General features: G+C 37.3%; 2 protein-coding genes across 5 annotated transcripts in view; both read left to right on the top strand.

Moving 5' to 3' along the window:
• Positions 1–358: 358 nt before the first annotated feature.
• LOC133663804 (motor neuron and pancreas homeobox 1-like) lies at positions 359–8281 on the top strand. Its single transcript, XM_062068508.1, has 3 exons — positions 359–907; positions 3342–3502; positions 6988–8281. The coding sequence occupies exons 1-3, from the start codon at positions 445–447 to the stop codon at positions 7282–7284; spliced, it is 921 nt and encodes a 306-aa protein (XP_061924492.1). The 5' UTR covers positions 359–444; the 3' UTR covers positions 7285–8281.
• Positions 8282–10446: 2165 nt separating this feature from the next.
• The window catches only part of cfap65 (cilia and flagella associated protein 65), a 48400-nt gene continuing 31960 nt past the window's right edge, over positions 10447–26886 (top strand). For 2 of the 4 annotated variants that reach the window (XM_062067640.1, XM_062067638.1), the window contains exons 1-16: positions 10869–10979; positions 11127–11209; positions 16989–17161; positions 19398–19500; positions 19601–19767; positions 21215–21423; positions 21509–21645; positions 21733–21958; positions 22033–22301; positions 22391–22567; positions 24287–24528; positions 24835–24991; positions 25177–25314; positions 25457–25708; positions 25793–25932; positions 26051–26135. In XM_062067640.1, the coding sequence (XP_061923624.1) occupies positions 11129–11209; positions 16989–17161; positions 19398–19500; positions 19601–19767; positions 21215–21423; positions 21509–21645; positions 21733–21958; positions 22033–22301; positions 22391–22567; positions 24287–24528; positions 24835–24991; positions 25177–25314; positions 25457–25708; positions 25793–25932; positions 26051–26135 (2556 nt within the window). In that variant the 5' untranslated portion in view covers positions 10869–10979; positions 11127–11128. Of the gene's footprint in view, positions 10570–10868; positions 10980–11126; positions 11210–16988; positions 17162–19397; positions 19501–19600; positions 19768–21214; positions 21424–21508; positions 21646–21732; positions 21959–22032; positions 22302–22390; positions 22568–24286; positions 24529–24834; positions 24992–25176; positions 25315–25456; positions 25709–25792; positions 25933–26050; positions 26136–26886 lie in introns of those variants that run through there. The other 2 variants (XM_062067639.1, XM_062067641.1) reach the window with 2 other exon arrangements.

Consider the following 26886-nt stretch of genomic DNA (forward strand, 5'->3'; position numbering starts at 1 on the left):
CTGCCAGACAGCGTGTGACAAAGTACACTTAGTCACACCTGATAGGACGAATGCAGATCAAAATAACAACTAGATAAAAACCCTGACCGTAAAATGAGAACATCAATAAAAGCAGAGGATTTGGGTTGTAGCTATTTCCCCAAGCATTTACACTAAATTCAGAACTAAACATAAACTCTACTGATGCACCAGCTGATAAATGGCCATTTAAAAAGGGGGCATAGCCTTTTGCTGCACGGCTCTGGCCAATCACAATGGAGCACACTTCAGAGCGGTGACTTGTTTCTATTCAGCTCACTGATGAAATGGGTGATCCTTGAGTGGCCCCCCTCAGAGAGGACACACACTCAGCAGTCACATCAACTCAGAACCAAATAGCCATCTTTGGGACTTAAGGAACACTTGTCTTTCCAGTTGATATCAGAGTGAGGCTGATTGGACGGGATGGCCTCTAGTGTGGAGAAGTCCAAAAACTTCCGTATTGAGGCACTACTGGCTGAAGATGTGGTGCGGAGACCAGACAGTGACAATGCCTCCCATGAGGTGATCTACACTGGGAGTCCCATCGGGAGTCCGCTGTCTAGCCGTGGCTCCGAGACACCCTCACCTCGGCCAGGCAATGACAACCAAGTCCAGCCGGGATTGACGTCCAACATCTCTCTCTATAACTTGTCGCAGGCGGGATTCACCACAATGCACGTTGGGGGATTCCTAGGAGTGCACTCAAGATCCATGTACCCCCCAGGCACCATTGGAGCCCAGCCACCGGCCTTCATGTACCCTGGCTTCTCGCATCTGGTACATCCGTACCCGGGGCATCTGAAGGGGGGCAGCATGGCCGCAGGGCACGCATTAGATCCCTGGATCAGAGCAGGGATGATGTTCCCAACAGTCGGAGAATATGGAGGTGAGCAGTTCTACATACACTAACAGTTTGTATTATATTGAAATGCTTACATTAAAATAATATGTTAATGTTAAAGCATTGTTAATTTTTAAAGTTTTTTTTTTTTTAATTACAAGTATGGATTTGTATGTAAAGCTAACTTTGAAAGCATATTTCAACAAAAAAAAGATGTGATTCATTAATTTACTGTATTTTCTGTAGCCTACTTATCTGGTTCAGACTAATCTATACAATAAGATTAAATATGTCAGCCTAATCAATTAAATAAATTGCCTATACATTCACTTAAGAATGACTAGAAAACTGTACTGATGTTATATAGCTTGCCTTTGGCATTATATATATATATATATATGTACATATGTACATGTATATATATACATATGTACATGTATATATAAATATATATATACTGTATATATATATATATATATATATATATATATATATATATATATATATATATATATATATATATATACTTATTCATATATATATATATACACACATATATATATATCCAAATATGTATATATATATATATATATATATATATATATATATATATATATATATATATATATATATATATATATATATATATATATATATATATATAACCTCCAGAAACATCATGCACTGACTTTCTTGTGTTTTAACTATTTTTAAGAAGACCATTTATACAGTATGTGTGTATATACAGTATATATATAGTAAATCTTCTTCAGTATGTGTGTGTGTGTATATATATATATATATATATATATATATATATATATATATACACACACATAGTGTATAAATGGTCTTCTTAAAATTAGTTAAAACACAAGAAAGTCAGTTTTAAGAACATTTATACAGTATGTGTGTGTATATGTATAATGCATATGTTCCTTCTTGACTGCACTTAAATGTAGAGAATATGTAGTATATGTAGAATATATTTATATTATTCATATATTATATATATATAATATATTATATATATATTATTTATTATTATTCTTGTCTATTGTGAGCGAACTGTGGTGCTGAATTTCCCCCAGGGATCAATAAATTACTTTCTATTCTATTCTATTCTATTCTATATATAATATATATTCTATTTTATATATAATATATATATATATATATATATATATATATATATATATATATATATATATATATATATATACACACACACACATACTGTATAAATGGTCTTCTTAAAAATAGTTGAAACACAAGAAAGTCAGTGCACGATGTTTCTGGAGGTTACATGTGAATTATGAAATCGGATAGCTTCTGGCAGAAAAGACTTGCTGTAGCGCTCCTTTCGGCATTTGGGTTGCAAACGTTACCGATAGTGTAAATACACTAAGCCTAAGGCAAGTTTTATAAAATCAGGGACCATTTTTTATACACACATACACACACACGTGTGCTTGTTTTTCGCTAAGGCAATTTAATTTCCTCTCTTTCAAAGGATGAATACAGTTTAACTATTGATCTGGATTTAAATTCACATTTATTATTTGTCATTCAGCCATTTACAGTACATCTGATGTTCACTGCATAGCAAAATGCTGTTGCATTTCCAAGACGCAAAAAAAACAAAAAAATAGGAAAATAAACTAGGTTTAAAATTCACATTTAAAGTTTTAAAATGTTGGAATTGCTTTGAATAAGACAATATAACAGTAAAAAAGGCAAATTACACTCAGCCTATTTCGGAATAAGCATACTATATATTCCCTATTGTTAGATAAATAAAAGTCTATCCAATCCTATTAAACAGTAATACAAAAGTAAATACGATTACTTATTTGTTTTATTTTTTTTTCTATACTTTGCATGTTTTAATACAATAAATGTGATTTAATTTTGGAAAACTTCAGTGTACCGGTAGTTTAAATTTGTCTGTGCAGTCACATCAAAAGTATCTTGTTTCTTTGTTTTCAGGCCCTCCAACAAAAGGAGGTTTGGTGACATTTAACATTTCTGTTTGTTAATGTTGATTCAAAAAAGATGCAAAATGTACAGTGACAATAACACTTGAAAAAGCCCTAGCACTTCATCAATTGATAACACTTGCCGTATTTTCATTAAGGTAATGGAACTCGGGTGTTTTATTGCTCCCTCAGAGCAATATCCTCCCACATATAAACGTAATCATGAGTAGGCCTGTCACCTCTGAACAATGAGACCAAAAGTATTTCGAAGGATATTTTTTCAAATACAACATTATTTTTATATAGATTGTCATACACAGCATCTCCAGAAGCTGCACGTTATAAAACAACAACAACATGCATAGAACACTATATAGTATTTTGGTTATTATTTTCAGTAGACCTATATAGTATTGCAGTAAAATGAGTGAAATTAGTTACACAATAATAAACTATTCACAGCAAAAACAATAAAAACATATATGTCCTATTCTTCTCAGCACAAGCCCAAACCGGTTTGCTGGGGAAGTGTCGGAAGCCCAGGACAGCTTTTACCAGTCAGCAGCTTTTGGAACTGGAAAACCAATTCAAGCTCAACAAATACCTGTCCAGACCAAAACGCTTTGAAGTGGCCACTTCACTTATGCTGACAGAGACCCAGGTACAGTACTGCTGTTATATATCATATTATAAATGTATGTATTTCGGTAAGAATGTTTATTTCATGGCATTATATCATAATGCGTTTTATTTTGTCAAGTGATGTGTGTGGAGTTGGAGGGATAAAAATATAGATTCAGAAAATATATAAAACTGTATACAGGTAAAAGCCAGTAAATTAGAATATTTTGAAAAACTTGATTTATTTCAGTAATTGCATTCAAAAGGTGTAACTTGTACATTATATTTATTCATTGCACACAGACTGATGCATTCAAATGTTTATTTCATTTAATTTTGATGATTCGAAGTGGCAACAAATGAAAATCACAAATTCCGTGTGTCACAAAATTAGAATATTACTTAAGGCTAATACAAAAAAGGGATTTTTAGAAATGTTGGCCAACTGAAAAGTATGAAAATGAAAAATATGAGCATGTACAATACTCAATACTTGGTTGGAGCTCCTTTTGCCTCAATTACTGCGTTAATGCGGCGTGGCATGGAGTCGATGAGTTTCTGGCACTGCTCAGGTGTTATGAGAGCCCAGGTTGCTCTGATAGTGGCCTTCAACTCTTCTGCGTTTTTGGGTCTGGCATTCTGCATCTTCCTTTTCACAATACCCCACAGATTTTCTATGGGGCTAAGGTCAGGGAAGTTGGCGGGCCAATTTAGAACAGAAATACCATGGTCCGTAAACCAGGCACGGGTAGATTTTGCGCTGTGTGCAGGCGCCAAGTCCTGTTGGAACTTGAAATCTCCATCTCCATAGAGCAGGTCAGCAGCAGGAAGCATGACGTGCTCTAAAACTTGCTGGTAGACGGCTGCGTTGACCCTGGATCTCAGGAAACAGAGTGGACCGACACCAGCAGATGACATGGCACCCCAAACCATCACTGATGGTGGAAACTTTACACTAGACTTCAGGCAACGTGGATCCTGTGCCTCTCCTGTCTTCCTCCAGACTCTGGGACCTCGATTTCCAAAGGAAATGCAAAATTTGCTTTCGTTTCCCCCATCAGTGATGGTTTGGGGTGCCATGTCATCTGCTGGTGTCGGTCCACTCTGTTTCCTGAGATCCAGGGTCAACGCAGCTGTCTACCAGCAAGTTTTAGAGCACTTCATGCTTCCTGCTGCTGACCTGCTCTATGGAGATGGAGATTTCAAGTTCCAACAGGACTTGGCGCCTGCACACAGCGCAAAATATACCCGTGCCTGGTAAACGGACCATGGTACTTCTGTTCTAAATTGGCCCGCCAACTCCCCTGACCTTAGCCCCATAGAAAATCTGTGGGGTATTGTGAAAAGGAAGATGCAGAATGCCAGACCCAAAAACGCAGAAGAGTTGAAGGCCACTATCAGAGCAACCTGGGCTCTCATAACACCTGAGCAGTGCCAGAAACTCGTCGACTCCATGCCACGCCGCATTAACGCAGTAATTGAGGCAAAAGGAGCTCCAACCAAGTATTGAGTATTGTACATGCTCATATTTTTCATTTTCATACTTTTCAGTTGGCCAACATTTCTAAAAATCCCTTTTTTCTATTAGCCTTAAGTAATATTCTAATTTTGTGACACACGGAATTTTGGATTTTCATTTGTTGCCACTTCAAATCATCAAAATTAAATGAAATAAACATTTGAATGCATCAGTCTGTGTGCAATGAATAAATATAATGTACAAGTTACACCTTTTGAATGCAATTACTGAAATAAATCAAGTTTTTCAAAATATTCTAATTTACTGGCTTTTACCTGTATATAACATTTGCTAGTCGTGGGAAAAAACCCGATAAAAACATGTTTGTCTATAAACGGATAAATTATAAACAGTCTATAAACAGTAGGAAACTTATGTTACGTCTTTTTTTTTTACTGTTTTTTTGTTAATCATATTAGTTTTGAACAAAAATGTAATTTTCTGTCACTGCGCGGCATGATGTTGTTTGGTGTGACCCCAGGATGCAAAACCAGAAAGCAGCATGCAGGTAAAAAGGTTTAATTACTTAAGTAGAAAACCAGTGTCAAGAGTCAGGTGACATTGGTATACAAACCCTCCTGAATGGTAATCAGGGACAGGTGAGGCTCCTAATTGCTAACCAAGAACAGGTGAGGAAAACAGCGCTCAGAAGCAGGGGTGAAGTCACTGCAGAAAACAAGATGTATAACAAAAAAAACAGTGCAAGACAGAAAGAAACACTAAACCACATGGGGCCCAAAGTACGGCCCGTGGGCCATTTGTGTCCTGTAGCTAATTATTTAGCGGCCCATTCAAAAATACTGTTACAAAAAAAAGTAGTATACAAAAGCATACAGGTGAAATGTAACAAGACACATTTGCTATGTTGACTCCAATAACACAAAGCTGCAATGCAGCTTGTTTTTTCTTTAAAACTGGCATTGAATTATTTAATGACAATTTGTTATGAATTATTGACCTATTTAAGGCTCCAATTACTTCACATCAAATGTTTTACATTTAAATTTTGGGGGAGGACAATAATTCCATGTCTTGTGTTTTTGACATAAAAAACAGGGTTTTTCTATGACATTCAAAAAGGTTTTAAACATAAAAAAAACCTTTATATGCACAGAAGTTGATTACGAGATGTATGCGTTAAAACAATAATACATGACTTATTTTTAACATTTTCATGACTGAGAACCTTCCGGGTCCACAAGACCAGACTTGAGGGGAGCACTGACGTTATTAAAATCTATATACTGTAAAGATATTAAAAAGAAAAATATCAATACCACATGGTTTGATTTTTTTAGTGTGCGACCCTAAGTGGAAAATGTTGGACACCCCTGTACTAGTGTTGTCCCGATACCAATATTTTGGTACCGGTACCAAAATGTATTCCCATACTTTTCGGTACTTTGACACTTTTCTAAATAAAGGGGACCACAAAAAATTGCATGCATTTTTGGCTTTATTTTAACAAAAAATTAAATATATATTTCTTATTGCAATTTTGTCCTTAAATAAAATAGTGAACATACAAGACAACTTGTTTTTTATTAGTAAGTAAACAAACAAAGGCTCCTAATTAGTCTGCTGACATATGCAGTAACATATTGTGTCATTTATCATTCTATTATTTTGTCAAAATTATTAAGGACAAGTGGTAGCAAATGAATTATTGATCCACTTCTTCATTTACTGGTAGTATCTGCTTACTTTCTCTTTTAACATATTCTATCTACACTTCAGTTAAAATGTAATAATCACTTATTCTTCTGTTGTTTGGGTGTTTTACATTAGTTTTGGATGATACCACAAATTTAGGTATCACTTGTACTTTTTAGCGGCGTTATAGTACCGAATATGATTCATTAGTATCACGGTACTTTACCAATGCCCTACAACCCTACCCTGTACTAAACAAAACAACACAAAACCTGAAAACAGTCATGCAGACTATGACAATTGTTTGCTATTACAATTGATTAAACATCTTCCAATGTGTTATTTTACACCAGGTTAAGATCTGGTTCCAGAACAGACGGATGAAGTGGAAGAGAAGTCGTAAATCGAAGGAGCAAGCAAGCCCATCATCTCCACTGACCGACAGTGAAAAAGCTGACAGTGTCAAACTTCAGGTTGACTCTCATAGCTCCAGCTTGGAGGATGAATACGAGCTGGAGGGAGAGGAAGAAAATGAGGACACGAGTGTGATGCCATGTTCTCTTTTAAGGCTTGCCGGCGGAGCAACAGGGAACTACAGTTCCTTTTTACAAAAAGAGCTGGAGGAGGAAAGAAATGGGGTTTTGCCTTAATACATGTTTTATGGTTTGCATTTCAGAAGACAATGCACAATGGAAACTGTAGTGCACAAACATATTATTTATTTCAACCAATTGCTGAGCACCCAAACAGGTAAATGGGAAGTATTTACATGCACATTATCAGCCAGGGGAAACGTGTTTTACATCATGACCACTTAGATACTGCCACTTTCAATGGTTGAACAACCTGCAATATTACTAAATCATGACTTCAGACTCCATAAATGTTTCCGACATGAAGGACTTTCATATGAACAATAAATATAAATATATACTGTATCTTTAAATGTATTTAAGTTGCGTATATGGAGCGAGACATAGCAACAGCATTTCACTTTTGCTTTTTTTGGCTGGTTTTGAAACTAATTACACATTCCCCCGTTTTCATAAATCGGTTTACGATGGACATGTTTGTCACATTGCTTTTTCTATCTTCAAGTTGTATGAATTGAATGTGAATTGAATAGCATCACAGGCTCACACACAAGAGTCAATGCATGTTAACATGCTTGGTGCGCTACATTGAAAAAAATGCATTGGTCGTCCCTCGCCACATTGCGCCTCACATTTGCGGCATAACTCTATCACCATTGAATGTCTCAGCTTCAGGCAACATTACATTGGATTGAATAAATGTAATAGTAACAATGTGGGTGTTATTTAATTTCTAGAGGGCTCTTATAATGTTACAAAACGGTAATTGGAAGGTCATAAACAGTTTTTTAATGGCCTTGCTATTTATATATTGGATATATAATGAATAATTCCTACTTTGCGGAAATGTATTTTCCACGGTCAGGCCCGGAACCAGTTAACAGCGATAAACAAAGGATTACTGTATTTACTTATTCCCTGTATTTTGAAAATGTTGTTCGGTGTGAGTTTGTCACAATAATTCAAGAGTCATATAATTTAATATATTTCACCTCAAAAATGTGATTTTAATTAATGCCATTTATTCATTGAATAAAGTTGAAAAACATGTGGTATGAGACAAATGATTCAGAATTGTTTTTATTTATAATTATTATTTTATTGTTTTATTTATGTATTTTTACCCTGCCATGTCCATCCTTCCATCCATCCATCTTCTTCCGCTTATCCGAGGTCGGGTCGCGGGGGCAGCAGCCTAAGCAGGGAAACCCAGACTTCCCTCTCCCCAGCCACTTCGTCCAGCTCTTCCCGGGGGATCCCGAGGCGTTCCCAGGCCAGCCGGGAGACATAGTCTTCCCAACGTGTCCTGGGTCTTCCCCATGGCCTCCTACCGGTCGGACGTGCCCTAAAAACCTCCCTAGGGAGGCGTTCGGGTGACATCCTGACCAGATGCCCGAACCACCTCAACTGGCTCCTCTCGATGTGGAGGAGCAGCGGCTTTACTTTGAGCTCCCCCCGGATGGCAGAGCTTCTCACCCTATCTCTAAGGGAGAGCCCCGCCACCCGGCGGAGGGAACTCATTTCGGCCGCTTGTACCCGTGATCTTGTCTTTTCGGTCATAACCCAAAGCTCATGACCATAGGTGAGGATGGTAACGTAGATCGACCGGTAAATTGAGAGCTTTGCCTTCCGGCTCAGCTCCTTCTTCACCACAACGGATCGATACAGTGTCCGCATTACTGAAGACACCGCACCGATCCGCCTGTCGATCTCACGATCCACTCTTCCCTCACTCGTGAACAAGACTCCGAGGTACTTGAACTCCTCCACTTGGGGCAGGGTCTCCTCCGCAACCCGGAGATGGCACTCCACCCTTTTCCGGGCGAGAACCATGGACTCGGACTTGGAGGTGCTGATTCTCATCCCAGTCGCTTCACACTCAGCTGCGAACCGATCCAGCGAGAGCTGAAGATCCTGGCCAGATGAAGCCATCAGGACCACATCATCTGCAAAAAGCAGAGACCTAATCCTGCAGCCACCAAACCAGATCCCCTCAACGCCTTGACTGCGCCTAGAATGCCATATAAGCCTTATATGTCGAGCCATATAAGCAAATATTGTTAAACACGACATGCCTGTATCTGCTGTACAGATTTACTTTACAAAAGAGAAGTGTGGAATAATTATTATGTTGTTTTAATTGTGTTAAACTATTAAATGTTTGGAAATATTTAATGTTTGGCTCAACCGGACCGAGTCAAGAGGGAATAGAAAAAAGAAGAGAGGGGACAAGAAGAGACAACAGACCTACCTCCACGGACTTATATATGGTATTCATAAACACACATTTAAGAAGTAAACAGCAATAGTACAGTACGGTTAATGATCACTATTGTGCTTTATTACAATAATAATTACTGTTATTATTTTTGTTATATTTATAAAATAAATAGTTATAATTATTACTATTAATATTATTCTGATCCAGTACGGTCAATAATGTCATTATAGTATGATAATTATAACAATAATCCATCCATCTATTTTAATAATAATTTTGCTGTAATTATTATTAATAGTATTTATAATTGTTCTAATTAGAGTTAATATAGTTATAATTAATATAGTTTTAGACCATATAATCAATACAACCAATGTAATGATAATTTTATAATTTTAATTAATATAAATGTAATTAATATATTGTTTGTTTATATATAGTTATAGCAATAATTATATTGTACTATATTTACAATAAAAATAAAAGTAATATATATTGTTATAATTATAGCACAATAATGATTATTAGCAGTACTGCACCGTACTGTATGTTGATTAATAAAAAATATATTTTTATAAAAGTTATTATTAAATCAAATGTATCATTTTCAAATCACAATAATAAGGAGGAATACAGGAGAGAAAATATAAATATTAACACTTGGATAACAATGACAATGGTATTAATAAGAATTTAAAAAAATACTTCTTATTAACATTATCATTAACTGTTCTTTAGCAATAAAGACATTAGATGAAATGAGTAGAATATAAAAAAACGAGAGAAAGAAAAAGCAGATTAATATATGAAGTGTTATACTAATAAGAATAGGTTTAACAGTATTTTCAAATTTCAAATAACATGCAATAAAATAGTCTGCATTTTAATACATGTTTTTAAAGCTCTTTGAAGTTTATTTGTGGGAGTGTAATTAGTTTATATACAATAAAAACACTTACCAAGTTCTCTTTTTACGTGCCGGCTTCCGTCGTTGCTATGGCAACACAAAACACGTTGTGAAGGACTTGTTGCGTACTGCAAATTCCCCTGCATGGTTTGGTCAACTTTTTAATAAATAACACAGATGGGATAAGAAGTTTCTGTCGGCTATTTTCTCAAAGGTGAGTTTGTTTGTCACAAGTAGCTACAAAGTTAATGTTATTCGGTGCGACTAAAAATTCTAAATTTGATTATTAATTTAGAATAATTATTGTCGAGTACAAAGTATGCTGCGTCGGAGGGCCTTTGTGTGATTAAATCAATTTAATACCAACAAGAAGATTCTCGCTGTACGGCTCAATTTTGTGACGTTAGCTTGTGTGCTACGTCGTTAGCCCGCTAGCTTTTAGCACGCACGAGCAATACTGCGGTGTGATTTTTATGACAAACGTCTTTAGGATGTGACGTCAGCCAAAGCGGAAACGCTCCTAGACGCCTATGACGTGTTGGGAAAAAAACCCTTAATTTTAAACACATGGATAAATGCGGTCACCACTTAGTGTTTGACGTCGAACATGCCATTCATTTAAATGTATATTTTCTGATGTTGCGTGTCAAGTTTTGATCTTTAAATTCTCCCCCCCCCCCCAAAAAAATGCAGGAAAATAATATTAAGCGTTCGCCATGTTGGTTAATACACGATCACAATAATAACTACACGTTGTCTTTCTTTCCCCAGCCATGTTAGCGGAGTCGAGGGTTCCAAAGCCAATTGGATCAGACACACAATGGAAGTCGTCAATCACTGTGAACAATGTCAAAGTAAGCCTCTTTTAAATTTCCTTTTTTAATGACTTCAATGAGTTCAATGCTGATTTGTTATAGAAATCTGTCCATAAACAATATAAAAGAGAAAATGACTAGGTTAAACCACTCTATATCCCTCAGGTATGTATGCCCCATGATTAGTGCTGCCAAATTATATTTTTTTAAATCAGAATAATCACGCTTTTGGATTTGGATTAATAATGATTAATTGTTTAAACCAACTTAAAAAAATATTAGAATACAAATGCTATTTTATTGTTACAATGTCATCCAGGAACATGCTGCTATTGGACAAGTTGCCACTTCATCGAAGGGTCTACACCAGGGGTCGGCAACCCAAAATGTTGAAAGAGCCATATTGGACCAAAAATACAAAAACAAATCTGTCTGGAGCCGCAAAAAATTCAAAGCCATATTACATACAGATAGTGTGTCATGAGATATAAATTGAATTAAGATGACTTAAAGGAGACTAAATGACCTCAAATATACCTACAAATGAGGCATAATGATGCAATGTGTACATATAGCTAGCCTAAATAGCATGTTAGCATCGATTAGCTTGCAGTCATGCACTGACCAAATATGTCTGATTAACACTCCACACAAGTCAATAACATCAACAAAACTCACCTTTGTGCATTCACGCACAACGTTAAAAGTGTGGTGGACAGAATGAGACAGAAAAAGAAGTGGCATAAAACACGTCCTAGAAAGTCGGAGAAAGTTATACTTGTAAACAAACTACGGTGAGTTCAAGGACCGCCAAAATTAGTAGGACAAAACGGCGCTCGCCAAATACTCGAATCAGTGAAGCATGTTTAATATAAACAGTGTGATTTATAACAATTAGGGAGGTTTGCGTCATGTTTGTCCTCCTACGGAAACCATATTAAAACAAAAACTTTTTTTTTTCCTCATCTTTTTCCATTTTTCATACATTTTTAAAAAAGCTCCTGAGAGCCACTAGGGCGGCGCTAAAGAGCCGCATGCGGCTCTAGAGCCGCGGGTTGCCGACCCCTGGTCTACACCATGGGTGTCAAACTCTGGCCCGCGGGCCAAATTTGGCCGTATAAACAACTTTAACACTGTTAAAAATATGCGCCACACTTTGAACCCACACCAAACAAGAATGACAAACACATTTCGGGAGAACATCTGCACCGTAACACAACATAAACACAACAGAACAAATACCCAGAACCCTTTGCAGCACTAACTCTTCCGGGACGCTACAAGGTAGGTGTGCGTGTGTGTGTGTGTGTGTGTGTGTGTGTGTGTGTGTGTGTGTGTGTGTGTGTGTGTGTAGGGGGGGGGGGGGGGGCGAGAATCGCGTTGAATCGAAAAAAATCGATTTTGAATCGATACGTGACCCCAAGAATTGATATTGAATCGAATCGTGGGACACCCAAAGATTCGCAGCCCTAATGTGTGTGTCTATATATATATATATATATATATATATATATATATATATATATATATATATATATATATATATATATATATATATATATATATATATATATATATATATATATATATATATATATATATATATATATAGGGCAGCACGGTGGCAGAGGGGTTAGTGCGTCTGCCTCACAATACAAAGGTCCTGGGTTCAATCCTGCGCTCGGGATCTTTCTGTGTGGAGTTTGCATGTCCTCCCCGTGTCTGTGTGGGTTCCCTCCGGGTACTCCGGCTTCCTCCCACCTCCAAAGACATGCACCTGGGGATAGGTTGATTGGCAACACTAAATTGGCCCTAGTGTGTGAATGTGAGTGTGAATGTTGTCTGTTTATCTGTGTTGGCCCTGTGATGAGGTGGCGACTTGTCCAGGGTGTACCCCGCCTTCCGCCCGATTGTAGCTGAGATAGGCTCCAGCGCCCCCCGTGACCCAGAAGGGAATAAGCGGTAGAAAATGGATGGATGGATGGATGGATATATATATATATATATATATATATATATATATATATATATATATATATATATATATATATATATATATATATATATATATATATATATATATATATATATATAGTTTTTATATACAGGTATATATATATATATATATATATATATATATATATATATATATATATATATATATATATATATATATATATATATATATATATATATATATATATATATATAGACATAGATATGGGCAGTACGGTGGGACACAATATGAAGTTCCTGGGTTCCATCCGCGGACTCGGAGTCTTATTATGTGGAGTTTGCATGTTCTGCTCGTGACTGCGTTGGCTCCCTTCGGGTACTCCGGCTTCCTCCCACCTCCAAAGACACGCACCTGTGGATATGTTGTTTGACAAAACTAAATTGGCCCGAGTGTCTGTCTATCTGTGTTGGCCCTGTGATGAGGTGGCGACTTGTTAAGGGGGGACCCCGCCTTCCTTCCGAATGCAGCTAAAATAGGCTCCCGCATGGATGGATATATACAGTCGTAGTCAAAAGTTTACATACACTTGTGAAGGACATAATATCATGGCTGTCTTGAGTTTGTAATAATTTCTACAATTCTTATTTTTTTTGTGATAGAGCGGTTGGAGCAAATACTTGTTTGTCACAAAAAACATTCATGAAGTTTGGTTCTTTTATGAATTTATTATGGGTCTACTGATAATGTGACCAAATCTGCGGGGTCAAAAGTATACATACAGCAACATACATTATCAATTTTGGTCATGTAGAAAAGTTACAATCAAATCAAATTAGCTTCATGGCATGGCCTCTTAACTTCATGTGAGTGATTATGCTTGACGGCATCTGTTGACTTCTCTGAGCCCATTTAAATAGGGCTCATGTGATGCAGTCATTAGACTCGGTTACAAACGCGACAATGGGAAAGTCAAAGGAACTCAGCACAGATCTGAAAAAAACGAATAATTGACTTGAACAAGTCAGGAAAGTCACTTGGAGCCGTTTCAAAGCAGCTTAAGGTCCCAAGAGCAACTGCAGACAATTGTTCGTAAGTATAAAGTGCATGGCACAGTTTTGTCACTGCCACGATCAGGAAGAAAATGCAAGCTATCACCTGCTGCTGAGAGAAAATTGGTCAGGATGATCAAGAGTCAACCGAGAACCACCAAAAAGCAGGTCTGCAATGAATTGGAAGCTGCTGGAACACAGGTGTCAGTGTCCACAGTCAAGTGTGTTTTGCATCGCCATGGACTGAGGCTACCGTGCAAGAAATAAGCCCTTGCTCCAGAAGCGACACCTTAAGGCTCGTCTAAAGTTTGCTGCTGATCACATGGACAAATATAAGACCTTCTGGAGGAAATTTCTGTGGTCAGATGAAACAAACATTTAGCTATTGGGCCACAATACCCAGCAATATGTTTGGAGGAGAAAAGGTGAGGCCTTTAATCACAGGAACACCAAACAGGCCCAGATAATACTACCATGAAGCATGGTGATGGTAGTATTATGCTCTGGACCTGTTTTGTTGCCAATGGAACTGGTGTTTTAAATGGGACAATGAAAAAGGAGGATTACCTCCAAATTCTTCAGGACAACCTAAAATCATCAGCCCGGAGGTTGGGTCTTGGGCGCAGTTGGATGTTCCAACAGGATAATGACCCCAAACATGTCAAAAGTGGTAAAGGAATGGCTAAATCAGGCTAGAATTAAGGTTTTAGAATGGCCTTCCCAAAGTCCTGACTTAAACGTGTGGACAATGCTGAAGAAACAAGTCCATTATTGAACAGGAAATGATTAAACTTAAGAGATGGTTTGATGCCAATAAATTATCATTAAATGTAGAAAAAACAACGTTCATGATTTTTTGTGAGAGGAAAAGGGAGGAAACGATCAAATTGTCAATAGATGGAATTGATATTGAAAGGGTTTCTGAACTTAGATTTTTAGGAGTGATACTGGATGACGGTCTGACATGGACATCTCATATTGCACATGTACGGAAAAAGATGTCTAAGAGTATTTTTATATTAAATAAGGTAAAATATGTGTTAGATTATAGGGCAATGCACATATTGTATTGTGCACTTATATTGCCATATATCAGCTACTGTGTGGAAGTGTGGGGGAACACATAAGAGTAACATAAAGGCATTGTATCAACTACAGAAAAGAGCTATAAGGATTATTCATAAAGTAGATTACTTAGAACACACTAACATATGATTCATTAATTCAGGTTTTTTGAAATTACAGGAGCTTGTAAAGTTACAGACATTATGTGTCATGTTTAAGGCTAAAAGCAAAACATTACCAGCAAATTTACAAAAAATGTTTGTCATCACTTCTGAGAATGAAGAGCATAGAAGAAAAGGTCATTTCCAACATCAGTATTCAAGGACAACTTTAAAACAAATGTGTATATCAGTGGTGGGGGTTCAACTATGGAATTCTCTTTATAATGAGATAAAAGATTGTAAAAATATATTCCAATTGAAAAAAATATATAAAGACAGAACAATAAAATCATATGGACAGCCATAGGTGTTTACATTTTGCTTTATATTTATTAATTTACTTGTTTTTTGCCTGGTTTTGTATTTGTTTTGTATCATCCCGTGAGGTGTATAACTTCTTTTGTTTTTTTGTTCGGTTTGTACTTCATGAAGTTTTGCACTTGTGTTTTTTTTTTGTTGTTTTGTTTTGTTTTCGTTATATTTGGATGTAATTGTTGGTTCACATATCATTAAGTAAGACTATGTATTATGTGAAGGGGGCAGGAAAATATAAGATTTTTCTTCATCCTGCTCCTTCTCAGGCATTGGTGTGTAACGGTGTAACTGAATAATTGTGTTATAATTGTCTATCAAAGATGCACATCAATGAAGGAGATAAATACAAATGAAATGAAATGAAATGTCAGAAAACCAACAAATTTAGCTGAACTGCACCAATTTTGTCAAGAGGAGTGGTCAACAATTCAATCTAGAAGCTTGCCAGAAGCTTGTAGATGGCTCCCAAAAGGGCCTTATTGCAGTGAAACTTGCCAAGGGACATGTAACCAAATATTAACATTGCTGTATGTATACTTTTGACCCAGCAGATTTGGTCACATTTTCAGTAGACCCATAATAAATTCATAAAAGAAACAAACTTCATGAATGTTTTTTGTGACAAACAAGTATCGCTCTATCACAAAAAAAACAAGAGTTGTAGAAATGATTGGAAACTCAAGACAGCCATGACATTATTTTCTTTACAAGTGTATGTCAACTTTTGACCATGACTGTATATATGTATATATGCGTGTGTGTAGGGAGATACAAAGAGGATTCAGACCTTCATATTTGTCTTTAGCCATTTGCTAAAGTCAAAAAGTTCATTTTATTTCTCAATAATGTACACTCAGCACCCTATCTTGACAGAAAAAAACTGAAATGTATTATAAATAAAAAATCATATCACACTTTGCTCAATACTTTGTTGATGCAGAAAGGGTGCTTTAATTAAACAGTTGCTGTGATATAATTCCATGTTTCTGATGATTGTTGATCTTATATTTTTTCTGATTATGTTTTTTTTTTTAGTATTTTGCCTTCCTCACACATCAAAACATGGTTAAAAAGATTAATTTGACATTTTAATTGTCCATAGGTGTGAATATGAGTGTGTGTTAGCTGTTTGTGCCCTATGATTGACTACCAAGGACTAGACCTCCTATCGACCAAAGTCAGCTGGGATAAGCTCCAGCTTATCTCATCCTATTAAAGACAAGTGGTATAGAAAATGGATGTATTTTTTCCTGTATTACCTTCTTTGACAGCATTCACGTAGCGAACAGAAGCACCAGCGGCATGCATTCAGTTATGGAAGCAACTTCTTGGGACTGGAAACAAAGACAGAACTGGTCTGGGAAGACTGGAATGAGGGGAGAGAATTCACCAAGTTGCTAGTGTTAAAGAATATTGGCCTCAAGATTCAAAAGCTTCAGTTGAGGTGAGTTTTGACCGCAACACACATCTGTAGGATTGTTGCGCGATATAGACAATATAAATTATATACATTTGGCCGATGATAGCGCTTTTATTACTGTCGTTTTTTTAGTGGTAGGTAATGCATGATGGTTACACATTCTAGCTGTGTCCCGCGAGTTTGACAGCAACAAGCAAACAAATCGGTCATTAACGATTTAAAAGTTCTATTATTATTTTTTGAATGATTTAATGGCCTTGCGCCTTCTTATCTATCTGAAATGCTTTTACCGTATCAACTCTCACAGATCCAGAGGTCCTCTGGCACTGGCCTTTTATCTTTACCAAATACCAAATACCAGAACAAAGACCCACGGTGAGGCGGCATTTTGCCACTAGACTTAGACTTAGACTTCATTTTTATTGTCATTCAAATTTTAACTTTACAGCACAGATAAGAAAGAAATTTCGTTACATAAGCTCATGGTAGTGCAGGATAAAAAAGCAATAAGGTGCATATATACATAAATAAATATATATCAATACATATATATAAACTAAATAAATATATATAAATATATATAAATAAATAAATAGATTACTGTACAGATAAATATACTTTGGCCCTCACCTGTGGAACAGCCTTCCAGAGAGTTTAAGGACTGCAGAGAGCATTGACATTTAAAAAAAAAAGGCTAAAGACACACCTTTTTAATCAGACTTTTTACTGATCATCTGTTTTTTATTATTGTTGTTTTCTATCCAATAATATTCCTACTATTCTCTCAATTTTATGTTTTTATTAACTTATTAATGTAATATTACATTATTTATATTAATAATTTTTACATACATTTTATCATGTGTTTTACTTTATTTTTTAAAATGCCATTAATTTGAGTTATTCTCCAGTAAGAATGCCTCAAAAGGGGCGTTTTTCCTCAAATCCTCAGTTTTGTTTTTGCTATGTTATTGTCAATACTGCTGCGTGTGTGTGTATAATTTTTTCTTCTATTACTATTATTTTTGTTTTGTTTTGTTTTCAACAGCACTTTGTGTTTGCCACTTACCTGTGTATGAAAAGTGCTATATAAGTAGTTTGATTTGATCAGATTTAATGCACTGTAGTTTTCTTGCAAGTGGCTAAAATCCCTCCAAAATGCGAGTCTATGTTTATTACAAATAACATTATCATGCTAGAGCTCTTGAATGCAAACAACAATGGGCAGATTGATACACATATCGATAGAAATTATACCAAATATAGTATCAGTATATGGTCGATTCTATAGTGGTTAGATCAATATTTTTTACGATCAAAAAATATTTAGCTTTTTTTTTTATTTTTTACAAACTCAGGAAATAAGTCCCTGGACACATGAGGAATGTAAGGGCAAAAATTAAATCAGAGCCAATAGTAATAAATAGTTTAAATATTTAATCAATATTGTTAGACAGCCATCTTGTGTTTTTGTTTGATTATAATTGTAGTCAAAATTGAATCATACAAATATATTGAACAGTTGAAGTATCAGTATCAGCATTGGTATGACCAATACAGCCCCTGTAACTACTTTGTATTGGATCGATACCCAAATTTGTAGTATCGTCTAAAACTAATAGTAAGTATCAAACAATAGAAGAATAGTTGCTTATACATTTTATCAGAAGTGTAGCTAGAACCATGTTGCAGTAGAAAGTAACCAAATATTAACAGTAAGTTGGCAAGTTCATTAATACTAGTTTTGACAAAACTATATTAGGAGCCCTTTTAACGTAAAATTCAAGGATTCAAGAAACCAGCATACATGAGACCCATGCGATGGCATTAAAACTAGTGCCTGTGGTCCCAGATTGTGTCTTATGAGTACCACAAGAACATAATAATGTCAATGTAATAATAATACAAAAATATTAAATAAATTGTGATCTGTAGTGCAAATAAAATGTAAAAACAATGGCCGCAAAACAAACCAAATGAAAGCCCAGTTCAGCTCAATTTGTACACATGTGCAAGTTAAGTGTTCCTTGTACATTGATGGTGTGGATGTGATGGGGAGGAGGTGATTGGGGGCTGGTAAATGGATACCAATTATGAGTCCCCATTGCAACAACATACAGCCGGAACAAACAATTACATTCATAAAAACATGAATGCACATTTTTTAATGAGTGTTCACCGAAAAAAACAAAAATTGTGTAAGTAACATTTTCACCCAGCTACACATCCACATAGGTTAACTTTGTTTGCTCCCTGTCAGACCTCCAGTGTCCAAATTCTTCACCATCTCTGTCTCACGGATCATTGCCATCAGCCCAGGAACTACATTCTCCATACCAGTCACATTTACACCATTCGAAAGGGTAATACATTGATCAAAACATCGTTAGTCATACTTAAGTGTAAAATGATCTATTGCTCATGTTTGATGTGGTTTCTGCAATGTTATTTTGTGTTGGGCAGTGTAACTATGAAGACAGTATTGAGTTCCAGAGTAAAAGTGGCAGCTTCCAAGTGTTCCTTCAGGCTATTGCTCCCTGTCCTGCCTTGGAAGTTCCAGACACTGTACTCCTTCCACTTTGTGCTGTTCATCAGTCTGCTTCTACTGTCTTTCTCTTAAAAAATATGAGGTACATGGAAGTGTATGACAGATTGTGAGATCTGAAAAAAGAAAGGACACTCTCTGACTTAGTGTATATTAAAGGCCTACTGAAACCCACTACTACCGACCACGCAGTCTGATAGTTTATACATCAATGATGAAATCTTAACATTGCAACACATGCCAATACGGCCGGGTTAACTTGTAAAGTGCAATTTTAAATTTCCAGCTAAACTTCCGGTTGAAAACGTCTATGTATGATGACGTATGTGCGTGACGTCAATCGTTGAAACGGAAGTATTCGGACCCATTGGATCCAATACAAAAAGCTCTGTTTTCATCTCAAAATTCCACAGTATTCTGGACATCTGTGTTGGTGAATCTTTTGCAATTTGTTTAATGAACAATGAAGACTGCAAAGAAGAAAGTTGTAGGTGGGATCGGTGTATTAGCGGCGGACTACAGCAACACAACCAGGAGGACTTTGAGATGGATAGCAGACGCGCTAGCCACCGACCTCACCTTGGCTTCCGTCTCCGGGCCGCCGACCGCATCTATGATCGTCGCTCCGTCGATCGCTGGAACGCAGGTGAGCACGGGTGTTGATGAGCAGATGAGGGCTGGCGTAGGTGGATAGCTAATGTTTTTAGCATAGCTCTGTGAGGTCCCGTTGCTAAGTTAGCTTCAATGGCGTCGTTAGCAACAGCATTGTTAAGCTTCGCCAGCCTGGAAAGCATTAACCGTGTAGTTACAGGTCCATGGTTTAATAGTATTGTTGATTTTCTGTCTATCCTTCCAGTCAGGGGTGTATTTCTTTTGTTTCTATCTGCATTTAAGCCTGATGTGCTATCACGTTAGTTTCGTAGCTAAAGAGCTTCGTCGATGTATTGTCGTGGAGATAAAGGTCACTGTGAATGTCCATTTCGCGTTCTCGACTCTCATTTTCAAGAGGATATAGTATCCGAGGTGGTTTAAAATACAAATCCGTGATCCACAATAGAAAAAGGAGAAAGTGTGGAATCCAATGAACCCTTGTACCTAAGTTACGGTCAGAGCGAAAAAATATACGTCCTGCACTGCACTCTAATCCTTCACTGTCACGTTCCTCATCCACAAGTCTTTCATCCTCGCTCAAATTAATGGGGTAATCGTCACTTTCTCGGTCCGAATCGCTCTCGCTGCATTGTAAACAATGGGGAAATGTGAGGAGCCTTTCAACCTGTGACGTCACGCTACTTCCGGTAAAGGCAAGGCTTTTTTTATCAGCGACCAAAAGTTGCAAACTTTATCGTCGATGTTCTCTACTAAATCCTTTCAGCAAAAATATGGCAATATCGCGAAATGATCAAGTATGACACATAGAATGGATCTGCTATCCCCGTTTAAATAAAAAAAATTCATTTCAGTAGGCCTTTAAACATATTTTGTCTTCAACTGTTTCTGGAAATTATCCACCTATATCATTTCTCGCACAGCAAACTCCGTACATACTTCAAGTGGGAGTGTTCAGAACCTTTCCAAGTGAGTCCAGCCCAAGGTGTGCTGCAACCCAGCCAGGTGCATCACATTACCGTCCTGTTCAAACCACAGTCGGCACTGTTGTTTCATAAACATGCCTATTGCAACTTTGGAGAAGAAGGAGGCGAGACAAACAGCTGCTGCACAGTGCTTCTTCAGGGAGTTGGTACTGTAATCCCCCCAAAAATACAACCTTATATCAACCAGTAAAATCATTTGACTTTTTATCTTGTGTCTTCTTTTCCTGAAAGCCAAGTACCCATGTCTTTACCTGAGAAGCCCACATTCCAAGAGTAAAAATGATCCTAGTTGTTCAGAGCTTAACTTTGGATCTGTCCCAATTGGAAAAAGTGTACAAAAGGGTTTTGATGTATATAATCCCTCACATGTGAGTAGCGCACTAACATATTCACATATATTCACCCAAACACACTCTCCATGGCCTCTTAATCTTTCTTTGTCCGCTTTCTTCTAGGTAACAGCATTTTTCTCTTTGACACGTCTTTCTGGAGGCTTGCCTTTGTTAGGGTCTGAGTTCATCTGTGACATCAACAGCGGTAATGTTGCCCCAGGTGAAACCGTGTCAGCTAAAGTCACCTTTGTACCTACTGTTGCTGATTCTGTCTCTGTTGAGTATTTGACAATAGAGTGCAAAGGGGCACTCAACCAAACAGTGCTTAAGCTCACTGGAAACAGTGCAGGTAGGACTTCACAAATGTAATAAATACAATCATCCTGTGACATCTTATAAATACAAACTCTGTGAACATTTCAGGTCCTAAATTGTCATTGTCTTCATCTGTGGTTGACTTTGGCTGTATTAAGGAAGGCGATACATCCTCACAGACAATTGAGATGGTTAATTCATCATCAGCTGAGGCAACATATCAGTGGGATCTTGACTGCACTGGACACAGTGTGTTCAGCATTCAACCACAGTGTGGTACCGTTAAACAACAGAGCAGTGTAAAGCTGCAAATATTCTACCTACCTACTATGCCTATTGCATATCACAGAAGTGTATCTTGTTTTATACTTCAGGCGGTAAGGAGCAGAGATGCAGATCCATTTTGATACAAACCATTTTATCTGTTAAGTCTTTTGACATGTCAAACAATATCTGTCTTTTGTAGGAACCTTTGTTCCTTGACCTGATTGGAAACTGTTACTCAGATGTCCAGGAACCAGCTGTTTTGACACAAGAACATTTGTCAGAGAGCAAAAAGGAGCCGTCTGAAATCATTAGTGCCTTGCTGCGAAGCTATAGCACGCAATCGGACACACAGGCACTCTGCTTTCCTCTGGATGAGGTAAAAGTACTACAGTACTTGGTCACAAGCCCAACACCATTAGAATTGTTACAGTGCACAAACTCCACTCTTTTATCATATATAAGGCAGTGTTTCCCTCAGGTCTGCAATCTATTTGTGGAGTTGGGTTTCCGATTGGGGCGATTCCATCGTACAATTTAAATAATTGGCTATGACGCATGTGTGTGTGATTTGTATGGAGACAAAAAGTGATAAAAAACATCAATAACCAAATCAATATATTCAGAAATACTGCTTCTTTTTGTGTTGTTTCATGTCTCAAGCGAGATGAAGTTGTGTTAAGGGATGGGGGCCCAAAGCAGCACAATGCTGCATGCTGAGAAGAGAAATATGTGTTTTCAAATATATTTTTTTAATGATACGAAGTCTCCAAAAGTGTACAATAACACCAGAACGTTCACTGGATTTGTATGTATATATATTATTTTTTTTGGAAAAACTGAATTTTGAGTCTGAATACTTGCTAAATATAATAACAACGTTGTCAACACATCCCTTGGCCGACCAGGGGCCTCGTTTATAAAACTGTGGATTCCATTTCAAAACATTGTATACTCACACACTTTAATATCTACATATGCTTAAAAAAATCTGATCTATAAAACCATGCTGTGCACATTTGAAGTGAATTGTGAAGTGAATTATATTTATATAGCGCTTTTCTCTAGTGACTCAAAGCGCTTTACATAGTGAAACCCAATATCTAAGTTACATTTAAACCAGTGTGGGTGGCACTGGGAGCAGGTGGGTAAAGTGTCTTGCCCAAGGACACAACGGCAGTAACTAGGATGGCGGATGTGGGGATCGAACCTGGAACCCTTAAGTTGCTGGCACAGCCGCTCTACCAACCGAGCTATACCGCCCCAAAAATGAAATTTGTATGTTTTCTTCTCATTATTAATCCCCCCTGTAGTGAGTTGTGTGGACAAGCTCTCCACCTATACCAATATACAAGATACCCACAATTAGAGGATTAGAACACCACTGGGCGTCACTGATCCGAGGGTCTCAATAACTTGCATGATTGAGTAAGTGTGTAGGAATACACACTATTTTCCACATATAATTTTCTATACATAAAATTTGCGTTGAAAGATGCATGTGTACGCACATTTCACCATTCATGAATGTGGCCCTAGATGCATATGCCTGAATTAAACCTGAATTACAATGCCATTTACTCCACACACACACACAGTTCCATTATAATGTGTTTATGAGCAAGCGCAAAAGGTAGTGCAAAACTATTTCTAGTGGGCCGCAACAAGTAAATTAGTGTATGGGAAACACTGTGCAGTGTAGTATATTTCCTAAAGTACCGGCATTTTTTAACACTCATGTAAAGGTTAAGGTTTGTAGATGTAATCATCCAAGATACAATCTGATCTGAATTTCCCAGCATTTTAGTCATCCAGTTGTTTTACTGTGATTGTGTGACAGATGATACAAAGATTCTTGGTCATTCGTTGATAGTCAATACCTGGAGAATTTATAGACAGATAACAGTTCACATTTACATCTACACGAACTGAGTAGGAATCTTTGTATGAAAGTCAGCCATCTGAACTACTGCTTTATCAGTGACCATTTGAAATAATGAAATAATATGTGCAGCACATGAGTCAATGGAACGCATCAACAAGAAATTATTATTTTGATAGTGCTCATACACAGTTTTTTTTCTTTGATATCTTCTAGCGATCAAGCCGACAACTAGATTGCTCGAGTGCGATATTCAGCACTCCGAGGGAAGACAATGACAGACACTGCTCCACCTGGGAGGTGGATTCACTTCCGACCGCTTTATCTTCACCATCCACACAAGTATCTGTGGTCCCCAGTGAGCTGCTGTTTCATCACAACAGTTCTTCCAGCTTGTCGTCTTCGCTTACGCCCTCTAAGGCTGTCGCCATCACCAACCACACCTCTGTGAAAATCACGTAAAATGGTTTACCTGTTATTTGTTAGATAACCCAACTTTAACCCTGACTTTACCCCTCTAATCGCAATACTAACCAACTCGTAACCCACTAACCCCCAAACCCTTACAGCCCCTAATGTCTAACCTTACTCCTGAACTTTAACCTTAACCCCCAAGTCTTACACCCATTCCTCTTGTCCCCCTAACTCATAACATTTTAACCCTAATCCCGGATTAATAAACACAGGACAGGCATGCACCACTTGCTTTCTCTAAAGACCAAATGTACCCTAATAGTTTTAATGTATATTTGCTTTCGTTCCAGCCTGGTGTGGACCAATCCCCGAAACTCTCCATTCTCCATCTCTCCAATAAAATCTGACCTGTCCCCACTAAAGTCCACGTCATTCCGAGTGTCATATAATCCGAAAGAGCTAAATACATTACATGGAGCTCAACTTGAATGCTTGGCTGTTAAAGTAGTAAGAATTTATTTCAATATTTTCTACCAGGGATTCACTCTTAGATAGTGGATAGTCAATGTACTGTATACTACACTGAAATACATTCTATACATGTTTTACTTCTAAAGTTGATGTTGTGTAGGCTACTGTACAATATAGTTTCCTCTCTTTTGGGTAATGTTTACTCTCATTTTTGTATCTAGATGCAGCAGAGCACGTCTGACGAGGATGAGACAACTATATGTCCACCCTGGTGTGTCATTGTCAGAGTGATTGGCCATTCCTTTGAACTCGGCAAAGAGCACTTTTACCCATGCTGCTCTCTTGAGCCAAATCAATTGGTGAGTGTGACAAAAAACACAGCAACTTTGTTTCATGTAGGCCCTATATTGAAAAACGAAAGAAGCAGTTGGTATTTTGAGTTGTATGTGCATGAGGATAAACTCTTGACGTTGACTACAGTGTTTTATTCATGTGTTCTAGCTGTTTTCGGGGCTGAGTGTTCAATCCTATCAGACAGTGCTTCTCCGCAATAATGGTGACCAGCCCCTCACCTTCTGTCGAAACCTAAATGACAGCTCAGAGCAGGAGGCATCAGTGTTACTAGTGCCAAGATGCGGCTTAGTCCAACCTGGGACTCATCAAATTCTCACTGTCATAACAACTCCCAAAGAAGACACCCCTTTAGAGGGACTTAAATTGCGACTACAGTTCAATGCAACCCAACACACAAAGGTACACAACACAAGAGCCCTTCATGCAGTAAATATTCACTCACTTTAGTTTGCACCTGTGTACACTACTCTTCGTGCCCTTTAGGAGATAACTGTTTTCAGCGTGTTGGAAAAGATCGGCGTGTCCCTGGAAGGTGGAGGAAATTTGTATTTCCAAGATACATCTGTAGGCTCACATGCTGAACGGACACACCTCATCAGGAACATCTGTCGCATGCCGCTATGGTTTGTTTCGGCGGTGTAATAATATTCTATAAATTAAACGTAACATTTGTCAGTGCATTAGTTCTTCACCTCTTACTTAAACTAGTGGTTTTATGTCATGTTCTTCATGGTATCATAGCTTTCAATGGACCATTCCAGAGTCAGACCAGGATTTTATCTCTGTTCAACCAGATACCGGTCAACTGCAGTCTAATGAGAGCTTGGTAAGAGACTCAGGGCTTGATCTACGAAAGGTTTGCGTGAAGTAAAACACATGCAAACTTGATATTATATGTAAGACGATCTGTTAAGCTTGTGCGTGATGATTGCGTCTCTTTAATAAGTAAAATAAGGAACACAAATCATTCGAGTCTGTCTTTATAAATATGCAAAACATATGCAGAATGTCCACAATACTGGAGGAGAAAATGCAAATATAAATATTTAGCATATGCAGTGCGATTTATAAAGAATGAAACAATTCTGCTGCCTCTGTTTGTGTCTATATTTAGTATGTCTACAAAGGACGGGCAAACTGGCAATTGTGCAGAAATGGCTCTGAGAAAAGAGGTGATGCTGCTGCAGCTCTGTCCTATGTATGCTTGTCAACATTTATGGACTGTCAAAAAAATAAAAAATAATAGACATATCGTTTATTTAGCAATATAATTTTATATTTTTATAGCTGATGGATGATTTAAGGTGCTGATTAAAACACATTCAGTTGATGCGTTTTAGTTTGTTTTTTTAAAGACATCTGTATTTTCATTCATATGAAGAAACATTTTTGGGTCTGTTAGTGCCAGCATCTCCCATGAGCACACCTTCAGCACGCTTAAAAAGTGGGTTCAATTATAGATGTACTGGAGGGCTGATTCTAAGATGCCCATAAAAAGTGGTGTTTGCTGCATTTCCAAACATAGCAAAACGCCACAAGTAGGAGTAAGTAAAGTAACTCAATTTGATTTAAAAGCG

This window comes from Entelurus aequoreus, linkage group LG13 (assembly GCF_033978785.1).
Source record: "Entelurus aequoreus isolate RoL-2023_Sb linkage group LG13, RoL_Eaeq_v1.1, whole genome shotgun sequence".
NCBI lineage: Eukaryota > Metazoa > Chordata > Actinopteri > Syngnathiformes > Syngnathidae > Entelurus > Entelurus aequoreus.

What these genes read in the sequence shown, in the direction of transcription:
- LOC133663804 (XM_062068508.1), top strand. Translation starts at nt 445, where the DNA reads ATGGCCTCTAGTGTGGAGAAGTCCAAAAACTTCCGTATTGAGGCACTA. An exon ending in AACAGTCGGAGAATATGGAG is followed by an intron (nt 908 to 3,341) that starts GTGAGCAGTTCT and finishes TATTCTTCTCAG; the next exon opens with CACAAGCCCAAACCGGTTTG. An exon ending in TTATGCTGACAGAGACCCAG is followed by an intron (nt 3,503 to 6,987) that starts GTACAGTACTGC and finishes ATTTTACACCAG; the next exon opens with GTTAAGATCTGGTTCCAGAA.